Source organism: Oncorhynchus mykiss, chromosome 30 (genome assembly GCF_057628025.1).
Source record: "Oncorhynchus mykiss isolate SJ-2025 chromosome 30, ASM5762802v1, whole genome shotgun sequence".
NCBI lineage: Eukaryota > Metazoa > Chordata > Actinopteri > Salmoniformes > Salmonidae > Oncorhynchus > Oncorhynchus mykiss.
The window spans coordinates 32,963,231-32,976,718 of NC_143051.1; the positions used below are offsets into that span (position 1 = coordinate 32,963,231).

At 41.4% G+C, this 13,488-nt stretch overlaps 1 protein-coding gene across 1 annotated transcript; it reads left to right on the forward strand.

The window, feature by feature from the left end:
- The first annotated feature begins 2,689 nt into the window (after positions 1–2,689).
- On the forward strand, positions 2,690–11,788 carry LOC110488341 (zinc transporter Slc39a7). Its single transcript, XM_021560552.3, has 8 exons — positions 2,690–2,938; positions 3,549–3,946; positions 4,737–4,905; positions 5,226–5,306; positions 5,545–5,667; positions 7,855–7,968; positions 9,412–9,608; positions 9,868–11,788. Exons 2-8 carry the CDS (start codon positions 3,554–3,556, stop codon positions 10,120–10,122), a joined length of 1,332 nt encoding a protein of 443 aa, XP_021416227.1. The 5' UTR covers positions 2,690–2,938; positions 3,549–3,553; the 3' UTR covers positions 10,123–11,788.
- Positions 11,789–13,488: the final 1,700 nt, after the last annotated feature.

Below are 13,488 nucleotides of genomic sequence, written 5' to 3' on the forward strand. Positions count from 1 at the left end.
TGTTGTGTGCCACAGGAAGGGACAATTGAATGCAAGCTTCACAAAAAAAAAATATTGTTAAAAGATTTCTATGGGTAACAGGGTTGACGTGTTATGATCTACCAGCTCAGTTTCCCAACATAAAACACCAGAAAATTGCCAAAAAGTGTAGAACAAGCTCACCTGCTTTTACACAATGATTTGACTAATAGATGTTCAATGTTTCTCCTGAAAAACATTTTTAAAGGAATAGTTTCATCATATTAAAACGAGAGCTCCTTTCATGTAACAGGGTTGACCTTCAAATGAGGGACAAACATAAATGAATCACTAATCATACTAAATAAATAATAATCTTCAGCATTGACTTTGTCGAAGCAACAAAATATCTAGGGCTTTACAATGAAAACTTGGAGAAATGTGTGGGTTAAGTGGGTTAAAATCTTTCTAGAAGTGACAGAGGGTGCATGGAGGGACATGTCAAAATGATGGATTTGGCACTTTAGCAAATCTTAATTCATATTAAAAATCGGATTTATTTAATTTTCCATGTGGTCTATATTAAAGGGCACTTCATTTAATATAACAGGCTTTTAAAATGCAATATTGGTGCACAATTTCTACTTGAAATATCAAAGGGACGCAAAAGGGGAATAAGAGTTCAAAGTTCATACCATTCTCAACCAAAGCTCACGCTGATGTTGGCTTCGTAGTTATTATCTGAACCATTCTGACATCGGACCGTTGTCCTCACATCCTCGGAACAGGAGGTTATATTGTCGTCAAGCCTTTATATAGGAAGGGAGAGGAGGGCATGTTTGAAGACTTTTATAGCCCATGTCCCTTCACGGGGGCGGGCCACTGATTGAGCAGAGCCCTCCCTACCTTATGAAAACCCAAATCTCACATTTTAGAAGCTAAAATCACATTTAATCCCATCACGAATAATTCCATATTCAAACATATAAATTGAACAACAATTCCATGTGAATCCGATAACTCTGATGTGTAGACTTGAAAACCCAAATCTCACATTTTAGAAGCTAAAATCACATTTCATCACGAATAATTTCATGTTCAAACATATAAATTGAACAACAATTCCATTTGAATCCGATAACTCAACCACGTGAATCCACAACCGGGAGGCCGGTTACAACAGAGCCTGGGCGCAAACCCAGAGTCTCTGGTGACATAGCTGGCGCTGCAGTACAGTGTCCTTAACCACTGCGCCACCCGGGAGGCCAGAATCTCTATGTTATCCAAGGGTTTTGCAAATGTAACATCAGTAGGGTAGAGAGAGGAAAAAGGGGGGAAGAGGTATTTATGACTGTCATAAACCTAGCCCCAGGCCAACGTCATGACAATTTGAATATTATTATTATATGTAGAAGAAAGCGATGGATTAGAAGAAGCCTACATAACCAACCCATAAAGTAAAATGTTACATCCATATATGGCCAGCTATGTAACCTTTAACATTGATTTATCCTGCAATAGATGTCGTTCAATTGGTGACGTACATGTTGTCTTCTTCTAATGCCTCTTAAGGGGGAAGAAATCTAAAAGTAACAGAGTGTGATCAGATTACGTTACTCAGTTTGGTTAATCCAGAAGTTACGTTACTGATTACAATTTTGGACAGGTAACTAGTAAATGTAACAGATTACATTTAGAAAGTGACCTACCCAACCCTGATTAAGAAGAACCAGTTATTTCCCTTCAGGCTAACAGGAAACCGTTGGTCTCACTTGTCAGCTCTTGGCTGTGTCCCAAGAACATAATGGGAAATACTTCTCATGCTACACACACAAAACAGTTCCAACAGGCCTATACTAATGCACGCACAATTCCATCTCATATGATCTAATTTCTTTAACAATCTCAACCTTAGGCACCAAATCCACTGGCTCCAGCTCCATCTACAAGTCTCTGCTAGGTAATGCCCCGCCTTATCTCAGTTCACTTATCTCAGTTCACCATAGCAGCACCCACCCGTAGCACGCGCTCCAGCAGGTATATCTCACTGGTCACCCCCAAAGCCAATTCTTCCTTCGGCCGCCTCTCCTTCCAGTTCTCTGCTGCCAATGACTGGAATGAACTGAAAAAATCACTAAAGCTGGAGACTCTTACCTCTTACTAGCTTTAAGCACCAGCTGTCAGAGCAGCTCACAGATCACTGCATCTGTACGTAGCTCATCTGTAAATAGCCGTTCCAATCTACCTCATCCCCATAGTGTATTTATTTATTTATCTTGCTCCTTTGCATCCCAGTATCTCTACTTGCGCATTCATCTTCTGCACATTCTGCCATTCCAGTGTTTAATTGCTATATTGTACTTACTTCACCACCACGGCCTATTTATTGCCTTACCTCTCTTATCCTACCTCATTTGCACATGCTGTGTATAGATTTTTCTACTGTATTATTGATTGTATGTTTGTTTATTCCATGTGTAACTCTGTGTTGTTGTATGTGTCGAACTGCTTTGCTTTATCTTGGCCAGGTCGCAGTTGCAAATGAGAAAGTGTTCTAAACTAGTCTACCTGGTTAAATAAAGGTGAAATAAAAAATTATATAAATAAAAAATATAATGAATCCTAACTTTATATGAGAAGAGAGAGACTCTTCATCAAATAACAGAAGCATGGAGTAAGTTAATTTATTTTCTCCATCCAATATACGGGTCAGTCAATGTGCACCAATGGTAAACGGCCTGAGTTGGACGCCTTCATCTATCCACCATCTTTGAGTCCGGATGAGAGATTACAAAAACATAAATCTCGCGATATTATGACAGGTACTCTTTATTTACACCAGCGACTGAAATCACGCGAGGTTTCTAATGATTTGACTAAATGCCACGTCTGAGAATGAATAGACACCTTTGAGACCCTTTGCTCTGTTTGGAAGAATTTGTTTGATTAACGATCATCGCTGCATAATTACAGCAGACACGTGAGTGTGTGGCAAGTCGCTTATACTGCAACATTGTTGTCATCACCGCAAACGTTAGCCAACCGTTGTTTGCTATTGTACTTAATTTAGCTAATTATCCCGACAACACGTTGCATGCAAGATAAACTGCGACATCTGCATTCTTTTAATCGCATTCACATCCATCTTTGTCGATGTGGCTAGCTGCTAGCCAGACAGTTAGTGGCTAACGTTAGATAACTTGCTAGGTACAACAACAACCGCATCTCTTTCAATCCATCACTTTAAGGGCATCTAGCTACGTTAGTTACTCAGCAAGGCTACTTCCCCATTTAGGACCCTTTCCCTCTTCCTGAGTCAGTCTTTTATACGAGGAGTCAATGGAAAAGTGTAACGTTAGGCCTATTGCCTTAGCAAGAAGGCCATCATGGGAATGCTGTTAGGTGTAACGTTAGCAGATGGGATGTCAATGGAATGTTTAATGTTTTATATGATAACTAGCTAGCGTAACCCATCCACTGTAACTTCCCAAGTTCATGATGAAATCAAGCTGTTGATATATGAAGCTAGTGTTGCTGTACTAAGGCAGGCAACTGTAACCATAGATGTTCCCTTTGTGTGTCTGTTCTAGGTGAGATGATGGCCCATGGACGTCTGCTAGCGTTAACACTGTTCTCGGGAGCAGTGCTGTTGCTAGCCGCCCAGCTAACTGTTGCTCATAGCCACTCTCATGACCATGGGCATGCACACGACCACCATGGGCATGCACACGACCACCATGGGCATGCACACTCGCACGGGGGCGGCGGTTCCGATGGTCACTCCCATGGCAGTCAGAAACTGCACCACGGGGCGAGCAAGTGGAGTGCTGAGGCCAACCTGCCCCCAGCTGAGGAGTCTCACCACGGTCACGCACATGACCATGGACATAAGCACGAGGAGAGTGGACACGGGCACACCCACGGAGGAGAGAGGGTGATAAGGGAGGCAGAAGGAGAGAAGAGGGACATAGTGGAGCTCTGGATGCAGGTATTGTCAGTGGAGACCTTGGAGCCATTCATGAAGGGACATGAATGTGTTATTGTGGATATTTGAAACATGATTTTTGTCCAGGTCCCGTGCTACATTTAGATGTCCATTAGTGGTCAAGGCCTACCTTACATCAAATCATATGCAAAATGTCACATCTTTGTCAGTCGGTATCCCTCCTGTTCATTCAAACAACCTCTTGACTTTCCTACTGAGTCCCAGTGCAAACGCAGGCTGCCTATTACTTTTCTACAAAAACATTTCCCTTTGCCAGTGAGTCTGTTGCTAAGTTTTGTCTAGAGTTCTATTGACTCATTTGGTTTTGACAACTGGACCAGACAACCTCACTGCAGTGTACTGGCAATAACTTTCTGTCGATTTTCACTGCAGTCGAAATGCGTCTCTGTTATAAAGTTAACATTTTTATTTGCCATGTTCAAAAGGTTTAGGTTTGTTAGACACTATTTTGCCATTATTTAAATGTCCTGGTCAGCACGACTCAACAGGTCAACCAACTATTTAGCTACTATCAATTGAATTGGACCTGAATTGGAATGTATTTATTTGGCATTCAATTATTGAATGGGTTGGAATGTAAGTACTTTTGTAGACAGGGAATAGCCTTTCCTTATTTGATGAAGTCGATTACATTGGTTTGATACCCTTGGAACTCAAAACAGCCGTCCTTATCAAGTGTGGGATTATTTTACTACCCACAAGCACGCCTGCTCACACACTTTAAAAATGGCCTCTTATGACCTCTGTTTTTCTCTCCTATTCTTACCATTAGGCCATCGGTGCCACCCTGCTGATCAGTGCTGCTCCCTTCTTCATCCTCTTCCTGATCCCAGTCCAGTCCAATACAGACCAGCACAAGAACCTCCTGAAGGTGCTGCTGAGCTTTGCCTCTGGTGGCCTGCTGGGAGATGCCTTCCTACACCTCATCCCTCACGCCCTGGGTTAGTGTCAGTATCACACAACTACTTGAAGTGAAGGGAGGGCATTTTCCCCTAAACTATTGTTACGGTAGATTTCTTAATTAAGTGAAAACAATTGATTGCCTATCTAGTTTATTGAATATTTTTGGTATTGATGGAATTAATATTTTTAGGTATGATTCTGGGATTTAATCTTTACACAGAATAATCAGTGAAGGAAATTCAACCTTTAAACTGAGCCAAAAAATAAATATTTATTGGTTTGTAGTTAAAAGGATGTTGTCATGCCAGTCTGATATCCATTGTAATTCTTTCTTATTATCTCTCGCTTGTTTACACAGTGCCTCACTCTCACCATGGAGACGAGGGACACGGCCACTCACATGACAGTGAAGAATCACAGGATCATGGCCACTCGCATGGTATATCTACATTTACGAACACCATCATATTATCCAGCTGATTCATTACAATTTTTATTTTATTAAACCTTTTATTTAACCAGGAAAAGCCCATTGAGACCCAGAGTCTCTTTTTCAAGGGAGACCTGGCCAAGAAGGCAGCAACCATCAATACATTACAGAATAAAAAAATACGGGGGGTCTGCCCCCATTTTGGCAAACAGCATGTCCCTGACGGTGCTCCTTGTCATACCTGTAGGTGCCGCCCATGGTCACATGATGTCAGTAGGGCTGTGGGTCCTTGGAGGAATTGTGGCCTTCCTGGTGGTGGAAAAATTTGTTCGCTTCCTGAAGGAAGGAAATGGACATGGACACTCCCACGGTAGGTAATCCATTTTAATTGGAGTTTGTAGCACAGGGGAAAAACAAAAGGCCAATTTGAATTGATGCATGTGCTCCTGCAATATAAATTCAACATGAGCTTTTTTTTTTTTTACTATAACTCTCATGCCTTGAAATTATCTCTCTGTGTGTAATGCATTTCTTTCCTCCTGTTGACCACTTAGTGCATTCGGAAGTATTCAGACCCCTTGACTCTTTCCACATTTTGTTATGTTACAGCCTTATTATAAAATTGATTAAATTGTTTTTTACCCCATCAATCTAGACAATACCTATTAATGATAAAAAAAATAAAAAAAACGGAAATATCACATTTACATAAATATCCAGACCATTTACTTTGTTGAAGCACCTTTGGAAGAGATTACAGCGTCAAGTCTTTTTGGGTAAGACGCTACAAGCTTGGCACACCTGTATTTGGGGAGTTTCTCCCATTCTTCTCTGTAGATTCTCTCAAGCTCTGTCAGGTTGGATGGGGAGTGTCGCTGCACAATTATTTGTATGTCTCGCCAGAGATGTTCGATCGGGTTCAAGTCTGGGCTCTGGCTGGGCCACTCAAGGACATTCAGAGACTTGTCCCTAAGCCACTCCTGCATTGCCTTGGCTGTGTGTTTAGGGTCGTTGTCCTGTTGGAAGGGGAATTTCAGTCTGAGGTCCTGAGCGCTCTGGAGCAGGTTTTCATCAAGGAACTTTGCCCCCTTCATCTTTCCCTCGATTCTGACTGGCCACCCAGTCCCTGCCTCTGAAAAACATCCCCACAGCATGATGCTGCCACCCATGCTTCACCGTACAGATGGTGCCAGGTTTCCTCCAGACATGATGCTTGACATTCAGGGCAAAGAGTTTAATCTTGATTTCATCAGACCAGAGAGTCTTATTTCTCATGGTCAGAGTCTTTTAAGTGCCTTTTGGTATACTCCAAGCGGGCTGTCATGTGCCTTTTACTGAGAAGAGGCTTCCATCTTGCTATTATACAATTAAAGGCCTGATTGGTGGAGTGCTGCAGAGATGGTTGTCCTTCTGAAAGGTTCTCCCACCTGTCATTGACCATCAGGTTCTCGGTCACCTCCCTGACCTAGGCCTTTCTCCCCCTATTGCTCAGTTTGGCCGGGCGGCCAGTGCTAGGAAGAGTCTTGGTGGTTCTAGACTTCTTCCAACGATGGAGGCCACGATGTTCTTGGGGACCTTCGATGCTGCAAATATTTTTTGGGTACCCTTCCCCAGATCTTTGCCTCGATGCAATCCTGTCTCGGAGCTCTACGGACAATTCCTTTGACCTCATGGCTTGGTTTTTGCTCTGACATGGACTGTCAACTATGGGATCTTACATAGACAGGTGTATGCCTTTCCAAATCATGTCCAATCAATTGAATTTACCACAGATGGACTCCAAGTTCTAGAAACATCTAACGTAAGTCTAACGTAACAAAATGTGGGAAAAAGTCAAGGGGTCTGAATTACTTTCCGAATGAACTGGATGCATTGCATGTCTATTGTTATGGAATAGGTTAGGTAGTTAGATGAACATTTCAGTCATTTAACAGATGCTCTTATCCAGAGTGACTTACAGGACCAATTAGGGTTAAGTGCCTTGCACAAGGGCATGTCGACAGATTTTTCATCTTGTCTGCTCAAGGATTAGAACCAGCGACCTTTTGGTTACTGACCCAACGCTCTCAGTTTAGGGCTTATAAGCATAGTTGCACTACTCGAGCCGACTCGTGTGTCAGGATTGAGCAGGCGCTGGAACCTGGTAAAGTGGCTGTCTCTTGGGCACATGTGTACCACACGGTCCACACACTCTGTCCCGTCAGATAAATTCACAGGTTAAATCAGGTTACAGACCACTTAGCTAGACCTAGGACCCCTAGACCTAGGACCCCTAGACCTAGGACCCCTAGACCTAGCTAATGTAGCCACATCTTTAGGCTAGCAGTTAGTTGGTTTTGTAACATGACCTCTGGGTCCATTTTGAAATCTGAACATTGATTCATTGAGATTTCCCTCTTGCCGAGAGCTACTGTATGGTCAGGGGATTATATGCCGCTCTTCTAAGCCGTCTTGGTCAATAAGAATTTGTTCTTACCTGACTTGCCTAGTTAAATAAAGGGGGATGGTCAGTACACCAAAGAGTTATGCACATGTATTTTTTTTCGTCTTTTTTCAGCTGCTCCTAAGGCAAAGGAGAGTGACGGGGAGGAAGAAAATAAGGAGGGTGAGAAAGATGGAAAAGAAAGCAAAGATGAGAAGACTCCAAAAGGAGTGGAGGAGAAAACTACAGGTAAGAAGAGTTGACTAATTGCCACTTAATTTCTTAGTGGGCAGTTTGCCTTTACTGACATTACTTATTTTTAAAGAGAATATTCACTTTGACAGCGTTTAATTTACCAGCCTCAAATCAATCCTGTTTCTCTGTTATTGTGTTTAACTGTTGCGATTATTGTCCATTCTCCCTTCTCAATATTAAGCAGGGAAACCATATTTTGGTGATTTCTGGTACATCAAAATAAATCAAACACAGCATGTTTTTGGACTCATTCAGCAGTTTTTACCAGATTAAGTACAATACCATTTGAAATGAATATAGAAAGTTACATTTATATTCCTAAAACATACATTTCCGGTGGCAAATCATTTTGAGAAATAGCCCCTTGTCAAAACAGTTTTAATGTGTCCAAATCAATAAACAATATGTAGAAACAGTTCCTGATGTATTGCAAGCATAAAATGTACTATCTACACACACATGTGCAATAATATTAATCAGATTACTTGTATTTTTTTATAGGACACCTTATAAACTGCACACACACCAAATTGATAGATCACTCATAATGATTAGGGGGGAAAGCTAGTTGTATTTTCTGTTGAAACTACCACAACTCAATAACCACATTGAAACTGGGGGGGGTGTTCCCCAATGCTGGAAGGGGGGCCCCCCCGAGTGAACGTTTGGGAACCCCTGGGTTAGAGCTACATTTAGAAGTGTTCAAGGCGGTTGCCGACGTGGTAAGTGTAACGCCAGTTTGTTTTGTTAGTCACCTCCTGTTTAAACTAACATGGTTCAAAATCATCTAAATTCTAGAATATCGGCTGGAGATTCTGGGAGGCTGCTGAAACGGGGCAGAAACGAATCAGTTGCTTTGTTATTAAACTTCAACAAATCGTGACCCCCGGCATAGGATGTCATCACTGACAAAGGGTTGGCTGTTGTTTGGGTCTCAAATCAGTGTATTGGTGTGCTGCCATCAACTTTAATACAGAGAGCCACAAAATGTTCTGGGCCATTTGAGCTTTAAAATTAGAAGGCTGTTCTAAGTCCTGCGACTGACAGGCGCGTATCATAAAATCAATGGTGCCAAATCCAATCCATTTAATGCATTCGTGATGACTGTAAATTTGGATATTAATATCACCAATCTGAAGAAAAAAGGATGTATATAATTCCACTATATTGTATGTGGTGAAAATGCAAGCTTGTGTAAGGTGGACATGTTTTGTCCACCATAGGGAAATTAGCGTAATATTACATAAATATGTCAAAAGTAATTCAATATTTTAATATATGATAGTAAATGTAGTACACTCACAACAATGACATCTATTTATTTGTGCTTTAACCATGGAGGGAGTTAACAAATGCTCCTAAGCCCAATTTAACCAGGCTCTCTAGACTAGAGTCCATAGGTTCTGTGCTGAACGTTTGACGTCCCTATCAATATAGATATCAAGGTATCGGGCTACCTGAACCTGGCTGCTGACTTCACACACAATTTCACTGACGGGTTGGCCATCGGGGCATCGTTCCTGGTGGGCCCAGCAGTAGGCACAGTCACCACTCTCACCATCCTGCTGCACGAGGTGCCCCACGAGATTGGCGACTTTGCCATCCTGGTCCAGTCTGGCTGCACCAAGAAGAAGGTAATGCACAAGCTTAAACTTTTCATAACAATTGATGTTACACGTACTGATGTCGGACAGGAAACGGAAATGTGCTCGACTATGTACTGAAACATGCTCGGTACCAGTTGTCTGTCATGACTACAACACAAAGCCTATTCACACATGGTGGCAGCCGTAAGACTTAAGAAAAGACGTAAGCCTTTTCTGTTTGAACAACCTGCATCAGAAAGTCTCTGTAGGTAGAGATGTCCATTGACAACTTCCTCTTTCCCATCAGGCCATGTGTCTACAGCTCCTGACAGCCTTGGGGGCTCTTGCCGGCACAGCCTGCTCCCTATTGGCTGAGGGGGTGGGCGCGGCCGCCACAGCCTGGATCTTGCCATTCACTGCAGGTGGCTTTGTGTACATCGCCACGGTGACGGTCCTGCCTGAGCTGCTGGTTGGGCGCTCTAGTCTGGGCCAATCGGTGATGGAGATCCTGGCGATGCTGGTTGGAATTTACATGATGGTGCTAATCGCAGAGTACGAGTGAGAGATTGAGTCGTCAATAAGAGAGGGTGGTAGCGCTTAAGGAGATGGAGGTATTTGGAGAGGGGAGGGGGAGAGACTGAACCAGAGAGATTGATTTATATCATTGTTGTGATTGGAAGGAAAGACTGATGAAGTTTAAAGGAGAGCGGGAGAGAGGTGAGAAGAGACTGACAAAAGAGCTTTCACAGGACTGGACTATTTGTTCCAAAGAGGACCTGAATAGGGAGTTGCATTTCAACACCAACCAACTGGAGGATTATGACTAACAAGTTCTGAACTGTACAAAGTCCTCATCAGCAGGACTGTCCCCGTGTCGAAGTCCGATAGGTCATCAATCCGAGACTTATAAAAGCAAGGCAGATGACTCAGTTGTAGTCCATTATAATTGCACAGTTCATTCCCTTTCTGGTCACAAAATGGCAACCCAAAACAATGTACTTTTAAGTTGCTGTTTAACCATTGAATCTGTCCATTTAGTTAACTAAAAATCAAGAATGGCCTCTACACACACATATTTGTAATGTTTATTTTACCTTTAATTGTACTGGCAGAGATCACAGATTGAACGCAATAGAACTAGACAGTTAAGTGGTTAGGGCATTTTCCAAGATTTTTTAGGATCAGAGTATATTAGCATATAACTGGAACATTCCAATTAAATTAAAAGAGCACTACAGTGTAACGTATAGTCCATTTAACCAGGTCCCCAAATAGCAGCCATCTTGGATACTTGACATCGATGAGGGCAGAAGTGTCCTAAAATGTCATCCGTTTCCTGAATAGGACTTATTGGGAAAGATTAAGCTGTTTTAGATGTCTACATTACACAGCAGTTACTGACCATTTAGCTAGGGAGATATACTTGTTAAAAGGTTTTCATACCTGCATAATGTGGAAGTACATTAATATGTATTTAGGGTGGGCTATCCATGTGGAAACTTAACCGATTATCCAGAGTGACGGGATTCGGGGGAAGTAGACACTGTCCTTCAAAACCTAATTTCTTCAACCCTACTTCATTGTAATGTCTTGACCAAGTGATGTTTGCCCTTATTTTGAAGAACCGAATGATGAACCCTCTTCCATTTTTGTTTAGTGTTTATAAGCCACTGCTGCAGCAAGTTTTGTTGAATTGTAACATTTATTCTTTTAGCGGATTCACACACATTCTCTTGCGTACTGTACGCAAACCTGCACTGAGTGCGTTTGCTCTCCCTCCGCTCTTGACGAATACAGAAGGCCTTGTCTCATTAAGGCAATCAATGCTGTCGCTGTTATGCGTTTAGAAATAACTCCCTCACCCTGGACCATTCTGTGTGTACAAGACTGCATCTCTGGCCTGATTCCATGCCCCTATCCACAGGACCTGGTTGACTTTCTTGTGGGTCTGAAACTGTATTGCCAATATTGTATAGTAAGCTGCTTTACCTAGGTATCTGTGATACGTATGTTTTCATCGATTGTATACCTTACATCAAAAGTCTTATCGGATGCTTCAGGTAGTCAACATTGGCCTATAGATGGGTGCAATGGCTTGATTTGGACCAAGTAAAGTACTAATGTTAAAGTGGTGGATGGGATATTTGTTAAGCGTGGGGGTGGAGACTGGTGGAATTTTTGTTACTTTGTTATCTTGACTTTTCATTAAACAATTTAAGATTCTCTCACAATGTTTCACACGATCTTTACTGGGTACCTGTTTCTCATTATATAATTGATGCAAGAGAATATGAAAAATACAAGCAATCCAATTCTTGATTAGGCAGTAATCCAATCGAGCACGCAGCCATGCAATCTCCATAGACAAACATTGGCAGTAGAATGTCCTTACTGAAGAGCTCAGTGACTTTCAACATTGCACCGTCATAGGATGCCACCTTTCTAACAAGTCAGTTCATCAAATTCCTGCCCCGCTAGAGCTTCCCCGGCCACACAAGCTCACAGAACGGGATCCCCGAGTGCTGAAGTGGGTAGCGTGTAAAAATCATCATCTCGGTTGCAACTACCGAGTTACAAGTTGCCTCTGGAAGCAACATCAGCACAATAACTGCTTAGCAGCCGCACACAAGCCTAAGATCACCATGCGCAATGTCGCGTTGGCTGGAGTAATGCTTGCTGCCATTGGACTCTGGAGCAGTGGAAACGTGTTCTCTGGAGTGATGAATCACGCTTCACAATCTCGCAGTTCGACGGGTGGTCCTGGAGGTTTTTTCTAGGCCTGAAAATATTTCAAGTCAGGCCGATAACAGGTTACACTGAAGTTTCTAAACCAAACCGAAACTTCTTTGGTACAGTGTCACCATAATATTTTCATTGAGGAAGTGTGATCATAATCATTAGGATGTTTTAGCGGTCCGCAGTAGACTGCCTAAATGCCCCCAGCCTTCAGATGTAAGCCAAACAGCGCTCTTGCTCTTGATATGTGTTTGTAGGCTATGGATGAGAAAGTGTCCTTTCCAAACATTTAGCTCAGTTGTATGCTGGCTTGCGATATTAACAGCAAGGGTAGCATTAAATAGGCACAATATTTTTTACTGATGCATTTGCCAATATTCAATTCATATGCACAAAACATAATAGTAATTTTGAAAAAACAGACCTGTTTGTGCCTCAGGATGAGATTTTTAAAATTAAATTAATGTAAAAAAATATATATTTCCCATTCATTAAGTAGAGACTAAAATAACGTAACTTTTTTTTTTAGCTTTCAATGTTTTATTTAGTTTATTTTCTAAAGCATTTAATGTCAGGATTTCACTGTTTTTGTCCTCACACCCAGACGTTTAACATTTTATGTATTACACTTACAAAAGTCTTTAAAAATATTTAATGTCGAATATGTATATATGGCAATAATATACATATTAGATGTGCATAAGCCATTTGTTACTTTTTAAACAAAATACAGTAATCTCTAAGTGTGGTGTCATTACCACCACAACAAGCAACTTACACAAGGTTTTTTCAAAAGTTTGTACTTTGTTAACATGGATATGAATAGTCACAGTGGAACACATGGATGTCATGGAAGGAGATTCAAATTTTGATGCTGTGAAATTATAGAAAAATCCAAGGTAAATATGGCTTGAGAATATATTTTTTTATTGTACGTCATTACCAAATAGGCTATAATTTCATCAAATTATGTTAGGTTTGTTATTGTTTTAACTATGTGCATTTAGGATACATTGTAGGCTAGCTGTTCAACTGGAGTTTGCATGCTAGAATCCCTGCTATTTATGATCAAATACTGTAAAAATGTAATTTCCACCACATAATGAACTATAATGGTAAGGACAGGGTGTGGTGGTAATGACAAAATATATTAGTTTATAATTTTTTTTACTTGCCTTAATACCCGAAAAGA